Raw genomic sequence first — 21,175 nt, 5'->3', positions numbered from 1 at the left:
GGAAAAAATTCAATTATAGATAAAAATGAAAGAACAAAGTTACCATAATGTTTGTTTCGTTAAATTTTGCAGAGGTATAACTGACAGACGATGCTTGACAACTTCAAAATGCTTCGAGCTTAACCTGCACATACTGAAAGAGATTTGAAAAGGAAGGAGTTGCAGGTTTTTGGGGGGTTTCTATAATATACTTAGTGGGGGTTATAACGCAACTATTACCATTTCAAGAGCAGAGGAATTTAATTCAAAAATAGGTCAAATAAAAGTTCAAATAAAAACAACAAATTAGTCAAAGGGAAAAAATAAATCAGAAGGTAATAGAAATATTATTGAAATATTATTAATTAGTTATAAAATAAAAGAGAAAATTAATTAACTTGGTTATAAATTAAATTTAAATGTAATATGCTTAATTGAATTTTATTTTAATTTTGATTATTTATTATTTGATTATTTTTTAGTTTATAGTTATTCGAAAAAAGGAGAAATAATTTTTTTTAAAAAGGGATAAATAAATAAACCTTATGGGGGAAAACAAGAATGAAAGAAAAACAAAAAAGAGGAACAAAGTAAAGAAGGGAAGGGATCTAAGAGGAAAGGTTCGGAATCCAACAACTACTGATTTTCCAACCATCGTCTCTATTAAGATTAGTAGGCCTCCCTTCAATTTCTATGGCTACCCTAAATTTATGGTGATGAAAGTGAGAAATCTTCATAATGACCTTAGCCTCCTCAATTCATGCCTAATGTATGGTCTTCTCAGCATGCTCTGCTAAGGCCAAAGAGCGGGTCCTTCCATGTTTGATATCCGCAACGTGCTCCTTACTCCTTTGATTAATGGATCGACCTGTTTCACCAATGTACAAGGTTCCACAAGATCATGGGATGACATAAACGCCTTTCATATCCTTGGGGTCCACAAGGTCTTTAGCCAATTTTAAGGAACTTCTTATGGTGTTTAGGGGTCGAAAGGTAGAGGGAACGTTGTGCTTCCTAAGGATTCTCGCAATCTTGTCAGTCGTCCCTTGGATGAAGGGGAGGTGAACTCCAGAACTATGATCATTAGGGTCTTTCTTAACCTTAGGAATTTTGCTAGCTTTGAGGAAGGCTTTAAGGCCTTGTTTCTTACTATAACCATTATTGACAAAAACCTTCAAGAGATGGGATTTCTCTTTAGAAAAATGGTCAACATCAGAAACCCTCATAGCATGAGTAGCTAGAGTGCAGAGAACACCCAACTTTTGAGCAGGGAAATGATGGGACCTGGCATGAAGATATTGCTCAGTATAAGTTTTCTTCCAAAACACCTAATGGGAAAAAGAGTCGTCCTATTTCTTAGAAATGAGGACATCTAGGAAAGGGAGGAAACCATTAACTTCTTTCTCCATGGTAAACTTAATGGAGTTTGATTGATTATGAAGACGCTAAAAGAAGAGATCTAACTTATCCGGAACATGTTGCCAAATAGAGCAGGTATCGTCTACAAATCTTTTCCAAAGCTTAGGTTTAAAAATACCTGAGGCCATAGCTTTAGATTCAAAATCTTCCATAAATGGGTTAGAAACAATAGGGGATAAAGGTGAGCCCATGGCCACACCACAGGTTTGTTCATAGAACTCACCTTCGAAACAGAAGAAAGTGGAAGTAAGGAAGATCTCGACTAATCTAACAGTGTCGGGATCAATAAGGTGAAAGATGACATCCAAGGCTTCTTTGATGGGGATATTAGTATACAAAGAATCCACATCGAAGCTTACCAGAATGTCTCTAGGATCAAAATTCACATCCCTTAACTCATTGACAAACGACGAGGAGTCTTTAACAAATGACTCCGTGAGACCAACAAGGGGCTTAAGCTTCAAGGCTAGATATTTAGCTAAAAGGTAGGTTGGCCCACCTATGGTGTTGACAATGGGTCTAAGGGGGACTCCCTCCTTATGTATTTTTAAAAGTCCATAGATCCTAGGAGTGATGGGGCTACTCTCGATAAGCTTATGGCTAAAGGAGCTAATCGAGCTACTAGATTTTATAGCGAGAACCACCACTTTAGAGATCCTTTTTAAGGGATTCTTATCGAGTTTTCTGTTGTTGTTGTTGTTGTTGTTATTATTATTATTATTGTTGATAAAACAATTAAATAATGAATTGGAAAGTTGCTTAAGGAGAAGGCAGGTGGAATTAGAGGCAAAAGTCGAGGATGAAACGTTGTTAGAAATGAGGTTAACCAAAGCAGATGGAATGAGGGATTGGAAGGAGAAATGGGATGGAGGAGTGCTAGGTTGGTTGAGGAAACCAAATGGAAGAGGAGGTGAGGAACCATTGCTGTTGAAGGGAAAGTCGGAACCGGATATGGGTAATGCATAGCTTGGAAGCGAAGGGAATAAGGGAGCGGGTGAGATGCTTAGGGAGACCAGGAGCTGACGAGGATCCAACGAGAGATAAGGGTTGGCTGACAACAGGGTTGGGTGAGAGGAATATGCTCTGTGGGAAGAGATCAAGTGCTACACTAGTGGAGAGGGGTATCAAAGCATCACAGGTCTGAGAAACCGCATTAAGAGGGGACAGAAGACTGGAAGGTGAACTGGAGGAGCGACCAATGCCTAAGGGAGAGCCCAGAGATGACCACAAATTCAACAAGCTCTGAGGAGGAACGTAGTCAACGCCAGGATGAGAAGAAGAATTGAGAGATCTCGAGCTAGAATCGTTGGAAATAAGACAAAGGACTATAACATATTCCAAACTAATGAATGTAATATTCAAATAAAAACAACAATTTAGTCAAAGGGAAAAAATAAATCAGAAGGTAATAGAAATATTATTGAAATATTATTAATTAGTTATAAAATAAAAGAGAAAATTAATTACCTTCGTTATAAATTAAATTTAAATGCAATATTATTAATTAAATTTTATTTTGATTTTAATTATTTATTATTTTATTATTTTTTAGTTTATAGTTATTCGAAAAAAGAGAAAGAAATTAAAAATATATAAATAAATAAATAAATATTTTGTCCCTTTTTCCTATTCAGTCAAAACTAGTCGTCTTTTTAGCCGTTTGCCTTATATCCGTTAGAAGTTCTTGACTCCCTATTTAACTTTCTGCTATGATCTAATTTTTCATCTTTTCGTGATGATGAACCACATTGGTTGGTTCGAAATGCGTCGGCCTAAATCTACCATTGTTTATTTAGTTTTAAAATTAGAAAAAGCCCACGAAGAAAAAAGGGAACACAAAATTCCAAAAAAATTAGCTTGGACCATTTCAAATCTTAGAAAAACTTCACATTTCGACATATATTTTACAATCATTGGAAGGGGAGAAACAAATTCTCCCCATTAATAGATAAATTGTAAAAAAAATTCTAGTAAATATATATATACTCTTCTTCTTTTTTTAACTTTTATTTTGCTTATGATTTTTCATTTTCTTTTATTTCTTTTTAGTTCAATTCAGTTATTTGAAACTTGGTTGTTAATTATTGTTAGGATTTTTGCTTCACATTTTAAGAATCTATGCATATCATAAATCACTATCATGATTCTCATTAATTAATCTTCTATAAAAACTATGACTCTAAGGGATAAGTAACTTTTAACTATGACACATAAGACTTTATGTTTGATGTATTCTATATGAGTTTATTTTCAAGGAAAATGCTTGGTTATTAATTTTCATAAGAGTTCATCCACTTCTTATTAAGATTTACAACTATTAAAAATTAGAAATGGATAAATCAAGAAAGCTAATTTTTTATGCACTTAAAAATACATAAAACTTTTGTATCACCTATCTATCTATATATATATATATATATATATATATATATATATATATATATATATATATATATATCACGTAGTCTAACTAATGGAAAAAATGACTTCTTTTTAGTCACTTTTTTCCAGTCATTTTCCCCAAAATCTAATAGAGATTTTTAAAAACCATAAAAAGTTCAAGTGTCTCAATGGTTTTTAGAGCGTTGCACCCATTTATTCATTCAAAAGTGTATTTTAAACAACAATAAATCACTATCTTGCTCAATTGTAATGTTCCTCTCTTTTTTTTTTTCTCGGCAACACTAACTAATCTATATTATTATATACAGGTAAACATTACATTCACAAAAGACTGGCTGCCCAGGGCCAACTGTGGCTCCTTGGGTGGCTCTATCAGACTCAGAATTCTCCCTCGCAGGGCAATATTTCCAGTTTAGACCAGTACACATGATACGGTGATGTTCCCATGTAATACCAAAACGGCCCACGCAGGGGCATCCCACAAAAGACGCATGACCCAGAAAGACTATAATAGCCGCTAACATGACCTAGAACAGAAAGACTATTGTAGTCGCGAACATGACCCAGAACAGAAAGGAAACAAACAAAGACATAAGACATAAACCAGATACCAACCGAGACCCCGTACCAGACCTGAGAGTAGGAAGCAAATGTGAGGGAATGCCGCTGGGAGTTACTCCTCTAGTTTTTCTTCAAGGATTCTACACCAGCCTTGTCCCTCTGGGATGCCATCCCACATTGCCATGGGATCTTGCGCGGGGGCTGGCGGCGCTTGTTCTTGAGTTCGGGTGGGGGCTTGCTGAGGCTCCCTCTCTGAATTACCCTCTTCATTTGATGGCTCCCCCATTGGGCGCTCCTATTGCCCTCTGGACGTTCCTCAGCAGGGACCAGTTGCGATACTTCCTCATTCTCCTCAGGAATTTTGGTAAACAGAACTGAGATGTGTGCATTAATGCCCGCATTGTCCCTGGAGCTGCCCAGGGTAAAAATGACTGAGCCAAACGCTAGGAGCATGGGAACTCCATCATTGGAGCTGCCAGCCCCCAGAAACTGACTGACTGGAATTGGGGTAGCTCCCACCCTTCTGTAACAATAGCAGCAACAGCAGTGATGGTGAACATCTGCTACAGGGGGACGTGAATATTCACCACGCCCTGAGCCTCTTCTACACGTCATCCTTTCACGCAATCGCACCATGGTATCCGCAGCTTCCTTATCTTGTTCCAAAGCAGAGGAGGGCCTGCTGTTACTGCGTTCCCTCCCAATTGATTGCCGTCCCCAAATTGGCTCGAGGCAGAGCTCAATTGAGCATAGACAAAGACTAGGAAAAACAAGCATGGAGCGAACCTCGTCCGAGCTCTCAGCATCAATATCACAGCATCTTCGCTTAGAGATCTGAGTAGCTTTCTCGACGCTCTGAGCCGCGCACAACAACATTCCATCATTCTTAAACCCATTAACATTCCCTTGGAACTTGCCTGCATTGAATGCTCTCTGCAGGCTCGCCATCGCCTCCAGCACCTTCATTAAGGCTACCATTATGTGTCTCCCGGCTTAATGTCTCGGCGGCGAGAGCCATTAAAGTCCTCTGATCATCACGTGGCAGCCCATGCTGGGCATGTGGCTCTCCATGTCCTAGCTCGATGACACCCGCATCCGGGGCGACAACCTCTTCTTGGATCAGGCTTTCACATTCCTGGAGCTGTTGCCTGTTAGGAATGATATTTGTGCTTCCAAATAGAAGGGGGAGATCAGTCTCTACTCCAATATTGGCTAGGAGGTCCGCTATTTTGTTGCCTTCCCTTTTAGTGTGTATGAAGGAGATGGCTCTAGTATTGCTGAGCTTTTGTGCTATGTCATTTAACCTTGCTTCTAGCCTCCAACTGGGTGCTACTTTCCTCGCTTGCGAGCCATTCTGTATACGGGTGGCCATGCTGATAAGAATCTGAGAGTCACCTTCTACAATCAGGGGTTGAAGGTTGAGATTCCAAGCTTGCATAAGGCCCTGCCAAAGCCCTTCCAACTCTGCTGAGTTATTGGTATCCCACCCTATGTGCCCAAAATAAATTTGCATAGGAGTGCCTTCATGGTCCCTCAATATGCCTCCGTATCCGGCTGCTCCTGGATTGCCTTTGGAAGCCCCATCGAAATTCAGTTTGTATGAGTTTTTGGGGGGGGCTTTCCAATGGCAGATGTTCTTGCAGTTGCTGTTAGGAGTACTGATCTTGAGAGAATCTTGAGGTAACTGCAGCTGCCAATTGGCTAGGATGTTATGCTCATTATCTGTGGATGGGAGATCTTCCTTAGTCCATACCTGAAGCGCCATCATCTCTTGTATGTTCCTGTGAATCCTGCTCCAGGTTTCTTCTAAGGGAGATCGTTTGTTTTTGAAAATGCGCTGATTTCTTTCCTTCCAGACATTCCAAAGGACGATCCCCAGAATGGTACTCCATAAATGGTTGAGGATCTTGCTTTTGTAGGGATGCTTTGGCCATTGTCTTGTGGTATTGATGATGTCGCCCTCCCCTCTACATCTTTTTTGGCATCTGAAACTGACCTTATCCCAGAGTTGATTGGCTAGAGGACAGGTATCCAGGAGATGTTGGAGAGTTTCTTCACTTTGAGAGCAATTATGACAAATCGAGGGGCCATGAAAGTTCCGCTTTCTAAGCTTATCCCACGTGAGAATTTTTTTATGTCCTACCAGCCAGAGAAAGTAGGAGATTTTTGGCCAGGGTCCGAGCTCCCATATTTTGCTCCACACAGGGTCTGGAGGAGAGGGGAAGTTGCATATCAACTTGTAGGCTTCTGAGGTAGTGTAGGATCCCTTGGGTAGGTATCCCCATCTGAGAATATCCCCACCGTTGTCCTGCCTAATACTCCTTTTCCTTAGCTCGATCCTCAGCTCTTCTTCCTTCCTAGCATCTGTAATGTTGAGAATTTGGTTGCTCTGTTTCCATTTTCTGAAGCCATACTCCATCTCCGGCAACCAGAATTGGTGAACTTTTTCCTGCTGCTGCTCCTGCCTATCTGGAATCAGAGAAGGGTGAAGAATATTTTCGAGTTTAGGCATTTGATTCCAGGCATCAGTCCAAAATCTTGCAGTGCATCCATTCCTGATTTCCCAGAAGCTGTGCTTTTGAATTATCTGATAGTGCTGTTTGGCTGCATTCCATATTGTAGATCCCTTTTCAGTAGGAATGAATCTGATGAGTTCTTCTTGAGGTCTATTTCCTGCATATTTGGCTGTCCAGATTTTTCCCCAGGGCTTATCTGGGTTAGTGATCCATTGCCACCAGATCTTGGCGGTCATGATGGAATTGCTGTACTCAGGGTCCCTTAACCCAATGCCCCCCTTGTCTTTGGGCATGCATACATTGGTCCATTTCACCAGGGCCCATTTGCGATTGGTGGCAGAGCTGCTCCACAGAAAATTGCGCTGAAGGTTTCTTATACTTTTTAAAACCCACTTTGGCGCAGCTAGAATAGAGAACAAGTACAGAGGCATTGCCTGCAAAACCGATTTGATGAGGACAATTCGACTGGCTAAGTTAAGAGATCTATAAGTCCATAGGTTGAGACGGTTTTCAAGTTTCTCAAGAAGGAAGCGCCATGCGGGTTGCTTAATGGCTGAAGCCGTGAGGGGTGCGCCCAGGTATTTGGAGGGAAGGGAAGCCGAGGGGAAGCCCAGGATGCGAGAAACAGCAGATTTGACCGAGGGCGGAGTATGGAAGAAGAAAACCTGTGATTTAGAGCAATTGATATGCGTGCCCGAGGCCTCCGAAAAATCCTGGAGGAGGGATTTCAGACGGAGGGCTTCTTGAGCAGAGGGATAACCAAAAAGCATAGTATCATCAACGAACTGCTGATGGGAGGTGGCAGGGGAGTTGTGCACGGAGATTCCTTTGATCTGATGAGAAAGGAGGGCTTGTTTAATGTGCCGCCCCAGCCCTTCAGCCATAAGGACGAAGAGAAAGGGGGAGAGGGGATCCCCTTGCCGGATACCCCTGGAGGGATTGAAGGGACGGGAGGGAATACCATTTACAAGGATTGAAAAATGAGTGGACATAATTAGGCTCATGATCCAACGGATCCAAGGAGAGCAGAAACCAAAAGCTTTTAGCATATGATGAATGTAATTCCAGCTTAGTTTGTCAAATGCCTTGGAAAGATCTAATTTGAGAAGCATACCTGCTTGCTTTGAGTGCTTGAGGGAATGAATGATTTCGTGAGAGAGTAGGATGCCATCCATTATGTGTCGTCCTTCCACGTACCCTGACTGTTCCGGAGAGATGAGCCCAGGAAGGAGAGGTTTGAGACGATTTGCTATGACTTTTGATATAACTTTGTAAATGACATTGCATAATGCAATTGGCCTGAACTTATCAGGGGTGATGGAGTCCTCCTCTTTGGGGATGAGAGTAATAAAAGTGGAGTTGAGAGAGGGAAGAAGCCAGCGCGTTGCCCTAGATTCTTCAACTATCTGCCAGACTTCCTCCTTTAGCATGTCCCAGAAAGAGTGAAAGAAAGTGGTGGTGAATCCATCTGGCCCCGGGGCTTTACCTTCTTTGAGCTGCGTCATTGCTTCATCCACTTCCTGGGGAAGAATAGGGCGCATTAGGAGCTCATTTTGTTCCTCCGTAATGATCTTTGGAATATTGCTGGTAATTTTGCGAATGGCCTGTCGCCGGTCTTCTCTCTGCTCTTGATGGACCTGTTGAAAGTGATTGAGGAGTTCCTCTTCAATCTCCTCATGAGTCTCTACTTTTGCCCCTGTTTGGTTTTGGATGAAGGGTATATTGTTATGCATTCTTCGCTGAACTGTAGTTCTGTGGAAGAATTTGGTGTTACGCTCACCCTCCTTCAGCCATCTGACCCTTGACTTTTGCCTCCAGTAGATTTCTTCCTGCTTCCTCCTATTCTCCAGCTGACTATGGATGAGACGCTCCTGCTCCAGAGTGGCTTCCGTGTGCCCCTCCGAGATAATCTTTTGGTGAAGAATCTCCAGGTCCTGAGTTAGCATTTGCTGCGCCTCGAAGATATTTCCAAAGGTTTCCCTGTTCCATCTTTTTAGGTGGCTTTTGAGAAATCTTAACTTTTGCTGGAATTGATACATTTTTGCTCCTTCTGGGGGAATGAACGAGGCCCAGGTGGTCTTGACAAACTCCTTGAAAGTGGGATGCGTGAGCCAAAATCCTTCAAATCGGAAGGGTCTTTTGATTAAGTTACCTGGTCTTTGCCACTGTAGAGCTATTGGCCAGTGATCCGATCCAGTGTGAGCAAGAATGGCTGCTGAGATGTCTCCTCCTAAGTGGACCGCGTTGTCTGAGAGGAGGAAGCGATCCAATTTGGAGGCGATTTGGTGTTTGCCAGCCCTGCGATTGCTCCAGGTAAAGGTGCCATTACAGAACGGCATGTCTATGAGAGATGTCGATTGGATGAAATCCTTGAATCGACTGACTTCAGGCTCCATTCTACTCCTGCCTCCTAGCTTCTCTTTAGTTTTAGTTATCATGTTGAAATCCCCAGCAACGATCCAGAGTGGGTACCTTCTGCTATTTCTTAGAGCTTCAATCGTATCAAGGAGCGCTACCTTACTTCCTGTGTCTTGTGGGAAGTAAACATTTGATAGGTTGCCGTGGATATTGGTGCCTAAAATGTGAAAGGTCACCTGTATAAGGTAGTGCGCTGCATGAAAATCTGAGAGGGATACCGCTTGGGTATTCCATGCTATTGCCAACCCTCCTGAAGCTCCGGAGGCATCTACTGCTACCGAACTACATCCGGGCCAGGCTTTTGAAAAAATGCTGCCTAGCGTAGTACTATTACACTTAGTTTCCTGGAGAAAGCACATTTGTGGCTTTTCCTTTTTTATCATGTTTTTTAACATCCTGAGTTTTCCGGGGCTGTTTAGCCCTCTTATATTCCAAGATACCAGCTTCATGATTAACCGTTGACAGAGGGCTTGTAGTACTTTGTCAACTTAGCATATCTGCCTGAGTCTACCAGGATTTTCCCAATCTCTATTGTTCTTTGCAGATTTGTCTTTCTTCCTCTTTTTTTTGTATCCTTTGGGCGCAGATTTCCATCCCATTGGCTGCCTGGTTGTATCCCGAGTTGATTCTGATGATAGGCTCGAGAGATGATCACTTTGAGCTTATTGAGTTGGAGCTCTGGAATTGTATCGTATGCTTTCTTTTTGCAAGCCAGTTCCAATTCCAGGATGTCTAAGCCATTCAGATCTATACTCTCTGGCTCTTCTTCCATTATTTGCACCTGATCACTGTCTTCAATGCTGGTCTCTGGATTCTGGGGAAGGTCTGCTTTACCATCAACTTCCATTTCTTTGAGGATCTCTGCAGTATCTTTCTGATCCCTTTTAATAATGGTAGGGATGACGATGGGGGGCGGAGATTTGGGAGGGGGATTAGATGAAGGGGGAGGTGAAGAGGAAGATGGGTGATCAGGGTTGGCTTCAACATTGGTTGGGAGTTCCTCTGAGGATTGGCCAAGAATATCAAAGCTGTTCTTGGTTACTGGGCCATGGGATTTGTTGGGCTGGGGTTTGAACCCATTTAGGGGTTTTTTGTGAGAGCGCTTTCTACTAGGTAATTTAGTGAAGCCGTCCTGGTCAGGGGTATCAGAAGAGTCAGGTAAGCTGTTTTGGACATTTTGAGGGAAATCCCTAAAGAGATGACCTAGGGCATGACATTTTCTACATCGAAAAGGAACATGTTCATAGTCGAGAGGCTGGATCCATTCTTCATCTCGATGGGCGAGAGTTACTGACTCTGGAAGAGCTTCATTGAGGCGAATGAATACACATATTCGAGCGTAGGAGATGTACTTACGAGATTTGGTTTCTTCTGCCGCTCTGATATATTCTCCCACCCCATTTCCGATCCCTCTGAGTATGTCCTCTTCCCAGTATTCATCCGGGAGAGAGTATAACCTGATCCAGACTGGCGCCCATGTTAGATCTTCCTTGTCTGGGTTAAATCTGGGGATCCAATCCCGCAGGTATAATCCAGCCGAATTAAAAAAGTAGGGCCCTCCTACTAGTATTCTGTATTTGTCCTCCAAGCAGTAAAAGATTGCTGTGAAGAAACCTTTCGGCCCTAGCTGCAGCGTGACATCCCCTTTTGGTTTCCATTTCGCCGCTATCCAACCATATAGGGCTTTCTCAGTAGGCCAGAACCCTATGAACTTCCCAATGAGGGCATGATCTCGCATGAACTCTATTCTTCTGTCAATCTTGTCTCCCGGCAGCTCGATTCGTGGCCTTTCCTTGGCTACTGGTCTGCATGTAGTTGAGGTAATCTTCGGACCTTCTTCAGGCTTTTCTGTTCCCTCTTGTGGACCGTTGTCTCCTTCTTTACGTCTTCCATTTCCTTTAGTGTCATTTTGGGGTTTTTTCCCCCTGTTCAAGATCTCTTTGTCCACTGAACCAAAAATGACGTTTTGCGCAGGATCTTGCTGCGACGGGGAGGGCTCTGACGCCCCCCCAGAGGTTGTGCCATGGCGAAGCCCTAATGCGCTGCAGTTCTGGAACACTGCAGCTGCCTATTCACCCTCTGAGATGATCTTGCCTGGTGTGCTGTCGACGCCGTTGATGGGTCGCTCAGAACCCTAGCAGAGTGATCGAAACCCTCCGTAATGTTCCTCTCTTTATATATAAAGCATGATTTAAATAACAAAGAAAGTTGAAAAGCACTAAAGTGTGGTAAGTGTAAGTATACCTGTTAAGGCTATGAATACTTTCTAGTAGCGAAACAATATTAAATTAATAGAAAAAGTAGTTGAACTATTTATCATACATCTTGCTCTTTCCTCTTATATATATATATATATAAACCTTGGTTATGTGAAAAATGACATTTTAAGTTATGAGTTATGTATTAAGAGAAAGTTCATAATTACTTTGTGAAGATTTTGAAGATTCAATCTACTTTGATTTTTTTTATTTTATGTAATGTCTAAATTTTGTGTAATAATATATAGATAATTGTTTTTTTCAATGTTTCATCCATGGTTGTGACTTGCATAACCTTCTAAATTATGATTTTGCAAAAAATGACATTTCAATGTATGAGAATTAGAAATAAATTACTTAAAATATTTATGTAATTACATATTGAGAGAAAATTCATAATTATTCGTGAAAATTTTAAAAACTTGATCTATTTTGATTTAAGTTTTGATATAATGCTTAAATTTTTCATAGCGACACAGATGATTTTTTATTCTAATGTTTCACTAATTATTGTGACTTGTATAACAACTCCCATTACTATATATACAACTAATAAAATAATGGATCACTATTTAATTTTTTGAAATATTGTTTTATTTATATTTAAAAATATTTTTTAACTTGTATGTGTATTATCTTAACTTATAATCTAACCCTAAACATTATAATTGAGGTGAAAACCCCAAAATTCCAAAATCCCGAATTTTACTTTCCATTGCAAATAAAGCCAAATTCAAAGTTTTTTCTCCTTCTCATTATTCTCCAAAACTTTATGCTCACGATACTCGACACTCCCTATGTTATTTATTTATTTATTGAAATATATATTTTATCAATATATTAATACTTCAGATCTTGGTGTTTTCTTTATACCCATTTTCACGAAACTCTGGTGTTTTGATATTCCGATACGATTAAGGATAATACAGTGATGGATGGAGTTCTACATGCATCAATTGATAGATACAAGAATACCGATGTTTTCTTATGTAACTTTTCATTTTAGGAAATTTAAGTGTTTCAATACTTTGGTATGCCTGAACTTCATAGGTCAATTAATGAAGTTTTAGATAGCAATAAACAATTCTAGAATACCAAAGTTTTTCTAGAACTAGAAAATTCATGAAATCCCAATATCCTAGTATGATAGCTCAATGTGTCACCTCATTCTCTATCATCCAAAAATTATCTAACACATGGCATATGTTGACAAGTCCACTGACATGTGGCACTCATTTTCATACCTTTTGTCATCTAAAATGTCATATTTGGATGATATGTGTCATCCACCTAGCACTGCCACATCATGATTTTTGACATGATTCTTTTATCACCTTTAGAAAAAGTCTGGTATGAGTAAACTAGAACACCAGAATATCAAAAAAATCCACAATTGTCATTTCATAAAATCCCAATATATCGGTATCCCTGTCTCAACAAAAATTGATCAATTAAGAGATAGATAAGTATTATCACGGTTAATAAACAAGATTAAGGTTAATAAGTTTCTCGTTATGTCATGATTTTGTTTAAAAATAAGATTAATATAGTGTTAATTGTTTTAGGGTATTTTTCAAAATTTCGATACTTTTCCAGTTTCGGGCTCTATGGTAAGTAAGTTTCATTTATGACACTTAATGGAATTCAAAGCTATTAATAAGAGCTCTATTCCTATTTTTGCTCATTAAACATTCGCAAGGATTTTACTGTTAAAGCTCAAAATTTTCAATTAACCCTATAGTTTAGTGCGAAATTTAATTCTAGTGGAGATAAGCCTCAATCAATTGGTTTTAAATCCATTATGTAGAAAAAATTAACTATTTTAATGTAAAACTTGAATTTACTATGAACAATGTTACAAGGTTAGAAAAGATTCATTTGAAGGGAAAGGAAAACCAAATTAAAGTTGATTATCCTTTGGATGATGAAAAATATCTGAATTCAAACTTATTTTCAATTACTTCGCATAAGGTTGGCATCAAACACAAAAATAGTAGTGAGATTTTAGAATTGCTAGAAAGAGGGGAATTTTCAAATGCAGACCAAGAAGTTACTGATGAATTAAAAGATATTCAACATTTACTCTTTCACAAGATTGCAGCCACGCCTGTAGTCGTTCAATACTCATACATGAAGAAGTTACTGATGAATTAAAAGATATTCAACATTTACTCTTTCACAAGATTGCAGCCACGCCTGTAGTCGTTCAATACTCATACATGATACATTGGACCATCTCCCACGTTGATGTTAAAACATGTACTATATTTAATTATAAACATTAAATAGTAGTGATACAAGAGCATCACCATCAGTAAATTCATTTTGACCATGATGGTCAAAATTTCATTTACTAAAGGAAGTGGGTTTTCTGAATTTATTTTAATTATTTGAAATAATTAGGAGAATTAGTATTTAGCTAGAATTATTATGTATTTGCATAGAATAGAAATTTTTTGTAGCTAATTCTGAGAGATATTGTAACCATTTTATTATTTGGATATTTTCTATATTTAGGAATTAGATCCACAATTAGTGGATTTGAACTGATTATCATTTTGTATTGAAATAGGTTTGGTAGTTCAAAGAGGGGGCTCCAGTTATTTTTGTGTGGAAAGTGTGAATTAGTGTGATATTTTGTGATTTCTTGAAGAAAGACAATTAATTTAAAATTGCAGAGATTTGGCCTTTGATTAGATGACTATTTGTGCCTTGTTTAATTCAGTTTTTCTTCCACATTTACGATATATATACATTTTCTTTAAATACCTTCTCAAGTTTAAGATACAACAGCGATAGGGTCTCTGCACCCTTTGAATCACATTGAGTTTAGTTCAGGTCAACGAAACCATTGTAATTCGATTGCAATTTTGTTCTCACTGTGGTACATTTGGCATTATGTTAAATTCCAAGCATAAATTTTATACATAGAAGGTCTAAGTTCATGGACATTCCTTTATTTTTTTTCCAAGTAGGGACACAAAATTTGAGACAAATGATAATCGAGGTAGGGCCTAGTGAGAGTATGATAAACTATTTGTGTTGAGGATTGCATCAGAGGAGTCGACCCTGACCTATAGTTAGAACTATTCAAATGTCCAACAATTTGTTTCACCAGCCGACCCTCGACCTCACACGAGACCCTGACCCCCGCTTAATAGTGGACAAGTCAAACCTGACCTACAATCGAGTCTATTTCATTTTGGGAGTTTGTGAAACTAGTTCAACTAATCGACCCTAATCAACCCGACCTTGTAAATTTGTAGAACAAGTTGGACCTTTTGTCGTATATTTAATAAAAAGTGGGTATTATCAAGGTTTCCTTGATTCTTTGGAAGGAGAGTTTGTATATAATTATTCTTTGGAACCAGTTAATTACGCTGGGCATTAGAATAGAGTAGATCGATAACAAGTAGGGCCTTCCATACCTAGAGATCTAGAGAGCATGTATAAATTTCCCAAGCTTCAAATTAAATGTGATGATTTTATCCTCAAGGAATTTATGGATAAAAATGTCACTGAAATGGAAATAGATATGGAAAAACTATCAAGGAGTGGTGGTATGATGATACTAAATTCAAGATAAAAGAAAAAATATTATACCCTATTGAACACATGAAGGCATCTCCAACAATAATTATCACAATGTTATGCAGACTCGATGGAGAACCCAATTCATTACAATTTAAATTAGAATGTATTCCTTTGATACATAAAGTATTAGGTAAAGGGAGGATTTTTAATTAGGAAATAATATTGTCAAACAATTTTTAGAAACAAGTTCAAATAATGTTGTCTTATGCTCTTGGTTTAACTCCTTAGTTGTTAATGTTCGCATACTTATTAGATGCAATTTGTGCAAACACTCCCTTTCTTTTAATGAATTAGAGCTAGTCTCGAGCTTAAGATCATATTCATATCTCTTGCAACAAATTTTGGCATTTGAAAGTAAATGAGTGATTTTATGATATTTGCAACAATTTCATGATTCTATTGCATGAACTCTTGTATAGGCTTAAACCTCTTAGATTTTCAAATGATGCCATAATAGTTATTTCAACCATAAAAGACTATTTTATTGATGATAATTTTTCTTATATAAGTATTTATGGATGCGAGTGTTTGTGTTCAGACATGAATCATACAATTCACCCAATTCCACATCAGTTGTCAACCTGGGGCTTGACTGGTTATTTCAAAGCTATCATGCAAGGTATATGCAGGCCATAGTTTCATACCCAACATTGAACATTCAATCATAAAGATAACAATGTGTAACAACAAGTAATAACTGTAACAAAAATCAGAGTAACAGCAAGTTAAGACTCACAACAAAAAACTGAAATCATTATACAACAAGGAAATAATGCAACTGAAATAAACCTATTCACACAACTAATCCAACAACACCTGGTCAGGACAGTGGGCCCAACTCCTTGATCAGGGATGCAGAAAAATCAAGAATTATAAAATGCTCAGAAGATCAGAAATTACATTAATCAAAATAACATTACAGAGGTCTATTGTGAAAGCTCAAAATTTTCGTGTATCTCTTCCCCATGGCTTTCCCAACCCCGTAACACTACTTATACATTTCATTTAACAACTGATAATGCCTAAGATTATGACAGATGTCTACCTACAAATACATAGTGATTCTTAAGATATAACATAATATAAAGATAACACTTGTTCTGGTTGATAAGTTGAACCACCATTGTAGTTGATATACAAATATAGTGCTACCAGCTTGACAGTCATCATACATCGAATCATGGTCTTGATCATCATTCCTTCGAATCTGGAAGGAAACTTAAGTTAGCAAGTCGCGTTAGGCAATAATTGCTTACAACTACGCTTCATCAATTAATAATTCACAAAGACATGAAAATAAGTATACCTTTGTTGTTTAGAATACAAATCAACAAAGGGATAAAAAGGCGGCTTAAAAGTAGGCAAATTTACAACAACAAAAGAAAAGAAAATAAAGTTGTCGTCACTCAAGAGGATTTGGTATCCGAATTGGGCGATGAAACTAAAATCACAGCCATGGGGTTTTAAGGAAAGGAATCCATTGCCAACACTAGTTCTTCAGGCTCACATAATGAAACTCCAAATGAAAAGAGAAGAATAGAATTATTCCACATATGGGTGATATCGAAACATAACAAGATTGATACACTGTTTGATAGAGGCTCTCAAGCCAATATTATCTCAGAAAACATTTTCAAGAGTTTAAATCTGGAAACTATTCCACATCATAAAGTGTATCCATTTGGATGGGTATGTGAAAATGCGAAATTGTAGGTTACGAGAAAGTGTAAACTGAAATTCACAATCACTGCAAAATTCATAGATGAAGTGGAGCTTGACATTGTGCCATTAGATATCTGTGGCATCGTTTTGGCCAGCCGATACCTTTATGACAGAAAATTTATTTTCATTGACATGAAAACAAATATCACATATTCAAAAATGGAGTAGAATACATCGTGAGAGGTCACATAAAAAAAAAACAAATCTTTCGATTGTTAATCTAGGGTAGATGAAAATACTGGTGAATTCGAGCAAGAATTTTGTGCTTCTATTGATCAAACCCAAGGTTGATTTTGACAATGAAGCTTTTAAAGGTTGTGATTCGAATTTGAAATATTAACTGGTTGACATCGTTAACCAATATGATGAGATATTTCAGGAACCAAAGGGATTACTTCCCAAGAGGGGAATCCAACCTCAATTACATTTGCAACAAAAGTGTCTTCTTCCTAACATTCGCATGTACAGGAATTTAGTGATGGAAAGCACATAAATTAAGACGCAAATCCAAGGAGTGTTGAATAAAAGGATCATTCAGCCTACTCAATTACCGTGTGGTGCACCTCTTGTCTTGGCGCCCGAGAAGAATGGTAAGAATTTCCTTAAATGGGATTCAAGAAGTGGTTTTCATCAAAGTAGAGTTGTTGAAGGAGATGTAGGGAAGATGACATTCAAAACCAGGAAAGGTTTGTTTGAATGGCTTGTTATGATTTGTGGTCTTTGCCATGCTCCTACTACTTTTATGCATATGAAGAAAAATGTGTTGAAGCTTTTTCTAGACAGGATAGTCTATTTGGATGACATTTTAATTTTCAGAAAATTTCATTATGAACATGTCATGTGTGAGAAAAAAATACTTTATTTTTTATGTCAAGAACATTTGTTTCTGATGATTTCAAAGTATATGTTGGATAAAACTTCTTTGATGAACTTGAGCCGTGAAATTGGTTCTTCCAAGTGTGTTCAAGTTTCCAACAATTTTTGGCAGTCTCTGTGGGACATGGAGAAGGTGAGTTTAAGTTATATCTCTCCAATATTGATGTTGTAACCGTTTGTGGTCGTATTGACTCCATTCCTGCAGACACGGGTGAAAGAATAATACATCCCCATGAAGTTGCAGATGCCTTTGCTCTGCTCGCAATTTATGTAGGCATGCTCGAGATAGTCATTTGGATAAGAGGCTTTTTGGGAGGAGCCTAATGTTGGAGGAGAGATTTTGTTAATTTCTCTTCTATTGTAGCTCATTTTCATTCGTTTGTAGTTGTGCAAAAGGTCTTCCAGTGGGGAGGCAAACAATGAGAGTCATTTGATGTTTAAAAAAAAAGATCAGTGCAATTCTGGTACTTTCCTTTCCAGACTTGAGACAGTCATTTAAGTTTCAGGTTATTGTATGTGACTATGCCATGGTCACAGTATTTTTGCAATCTGGTAAGCCCATATCTTTTCATTCAGAAATTTTCAGTGATAAAGTGTTTAAGTTGCAATGACAAAGGTGCCTCCATTGGATGGTTTTTATTCTACTATTCCACTCTATCAAAAGGTATAAGAGAAAAGTTTGTTGATGTACTTTCTAGGCCTATAGTTTGTATAACTACTTTCCTAAGGCATCATTTTGTTTCACATGAAAGTTATGCTCAGAAAAATACATACTTTCAAGATGTATATTCAAGCTTGAGTCAAAGGAATCAAGTGGAGGAATTTGTTTACAATTTGCATCATACAGTATTTTATCATCTTGGTAAGAATGATGTTGCTACTAATATTAATATGGACAAGGCAAAAGAGTTCATTGAACGGCTCCAAATGGTACACCAACAGTACAAGAACAACTTGAAAAGGTTAAAGGCAAGTACACAGAAAGACATGCCAAGAATCATGGAAATCACAAGTTCCAATTAAGTGATTAATGGATTGAGATTGGAAAGGTGAGAGAACTATACCCTTAGCTACTGGTCAATTGAAAGTGATCTTTTGGGGTCCAAAAGACTTCTACTGCAGAGGAGTGATTAGGTGCTCAAAATAAGGCTTAAAAATAAAAGGGTGAGAATATTGATAAACTTAGCTTTAGATCGAAGGGATCATCATTCTAATTCCAACAGTGTGAACAACATTCAAATCTGAGCTCAGATGCAAAAGTTAGAGCAAGTCAAATTTCAAGTTTGACTTGGACACATGGCAGGATTGGATGGTGTGGCAATGCCCTTCAACGAATGGGGAGGCACTAAGTGGTAAGCCACCATTGGCCCCCGCATATCACAAATCGCATGTCGTAGGTGGGTTGGCATTAAAAATCAGCGCCATAATGCCAAGGTGCGATGCGATAAGGCAGGCAGGAAGGCATTAAGGATTCGTCGCCAAGCAGGGAAGGGTTGCAATGAGATAGATCGCAGATTGCAATCACACTTCACAAAAAAATAGAAGTCCCGCATATATGTACCATCGATACTCTGTCAAATTGCGATTTGTGACAGGATCCCGGAGGCGATATGATTATCGGTTGCGGTTAATACTTTTTCCAGGTCCGCTACATCGCAATCGCACATCGCTCGTCACATTCACATACTATAAAGCTTGTTGGTTTCCTCACCAATTGTGATTTGAAATAAACAGTCAGCCAAAAGATTATGGCTCGCTACATAGTGCAATTTTCACCTAGTTAGCGCATTTTTGGGGCTAATTTGTAGGATCATGCCGAAAATGGGGAAATTTATGGAGCGAATATTGGGAGAACTAGGAGAAGTCATAACTTCTTTAGTTTTCCACCAAAATGAATGCAAAAAGAGGCTAGATAGCTATTTTTGTACATGTTGGATTGACGGGAGTAGGTTTTAGAAGCATTTAAGCACTGTAAACACATATTTTTACACTTTTCAGTATGATAGAAAGGCCCAAGCCATTGGAAGCTGGACCAAGGAGATGTAGCCCAAGAGGGGTGAACTCCTTTCTCATGTGCTTGTTGTAATGTGTTTTTAATGATGTTCTCTATATATTTATGATGTTGTTCATTTTCTAATTTATGTTAAATTTCTCATAAAATTAGCATAAAAACTCTTCATTTTCGAAAATTGATGAATCCTTAATCACAATGAAATCATTTTGTTTATAATCTAATGAAGATCTTAGTACTGCAAACTAATATTCTAAATCAGATCAATTTGGTATCAAAGCACTATGTTTTCTTTGTGAAATAAGGATTTAATTGTTTCCAAGTTTATGTCATGCTTATGAAAAGTCAAAAGAGGTGAATGAAAGCTGGTTGGAAGCCCTGAAGTTGGGTCAAGGGGAAGAAGAGCAAGGTTGCCACAATCGCCAACACCAGTTCAACCTCAAGTTGCAGTTGAGACTCCAGAGATCATGTCTCAAGAAGGAGAGCCTACAAACATGACAAAAGATGAGAATACATTTAGAAAGGCTTTCTTTAATATGATAGAGATGGTGAAGGTCCTATATGAAGAGAGGAATAACAGGTTGCAAGGAGAAAGTTCCAAACCTCCCAAAGGAGAAGGCTCTTCAGGAGGAGGTAATGGAAATGCAGAAACACCTCCATCCTATCCACCATGTTATTCATCTTCTTCTTCACAAGCATCTTCACACTCTTCCACTAACACAACCCTTCTTATACTCGTCATCTTACATCAAAAGGAACTGGTAAATCACCTTTTTAAAAACTTGATGTTAAATTCGAGCTACCTATGTATAATGGTGAAGTGGATGTAGAGAAGCATGATAATTGGATTCGTCAGTTGGAGGTCTATTGGAGGATTCAAAACCTTCAAGAGGATGACATAAAGATTCAATTAGCTTCCTTTAGAATGGAGGGTGCAACACTAGTATGGTGGGAATCAAAGACCCAAGAGGAGATTAATAAACATGGTAAGATCTCAATTTCTTGGAATGATTTCATTACTGCAACTAAAACACAATTCTACCCTATAGCTTATATGCAGAAAGCCATCATGAATTGGAAAAACTTTAGACAACTTAAAGGTCAAAATGTGCAAGATTACACCCAAGAATTCAAAAAAAGGTAGTTGATTTTAGGTGTAGATTTGCAATCACAAGACACATTTCTCAAGTACATAGGGGTTTTACACAGTTACCTTAGGCACGTTATCTTAATGTTTAATCCCAGTAATCTAGATGATGTGTGTTTGCAAGCCACTCATCTTGAGGCAAGAGGGGAAAACATCTCAGAAGAAGGTAGTAAAAAGTTGTTTAAGGGTAAAGAGAAACAAAAGGGTTTCAAGGGAAAGAAAAATGCATCCATTAAAAAGGAAGGAGAGAGAAAAATATGTAAACATTGTT

At 38.4% G+C, this 21,175-nt stretch overlaps 1 protein-coding gene across 1 annotated transcript; it reads right to left on the bottom strand.

Moving 5' to 3' along the window:
• Positions 1-5,257: 5,257 nt before the first annotated feature.
• Positions 5,258-12,431, bottom strand: LOC149193421 (uncharacterized). Its single transcript, XM_089407305.1, has 4 exons — positions 12,428-12,431; positions 9,808-11,330; positions 8,178-9,640; positions 5,258-7,808 (listed from the first exon to the last, which is right to left on the bottom strand). The coding sequence occupies exons 1-4, from the start codon at positions 12,429-12,431 to the stop codon at positions 5,258-5,260; spliced, it is 5,541 nt and encodes a 1,846-aa protein (XP_089263431.1).
• Positions 12,432-21,175: the final 8,744 nt, after the last annotated feature.

The sequence above is a fragment of the Pinus tabuliformis genome, chromosome 2_2 (genome assembly GCF_031772625.1).
Source record: "Pinus tabuliformis cultivar Carrire ecotype Pingquan chromosome 2_2, CPIR1, whole genome shotgun sequence".
Taxonomy (NCBI): domain Eukaryota; kingdom Viridiplantae; phylum Streptophyta; class Pinopsida; order Pinales; family Pinaceae; genus Pinus; species Pinus tabuliformis.
This window is presented reverse-complemented; position numbering and strand designations above follow the sequence as displayed.

Coding starts and splice junctions, on each gene's coding strand:
- LOC149193421 (XM_089407305.1), bottom strand. Junction 9,641..9,807: donor TAGAGATTGGGAAAATCCTG/GTAGACTCAGGC, acceptor TGCTTTCTCCAG/GAAACTAAGTGTAATAGTAC. Junction 7,809..8,177: donor ATCACCCCTGATAAGTTCAG/GCCAATTGCATT, acceptor CAATCCCTCCAG/GGGTATCCGGCAAGGGGATC.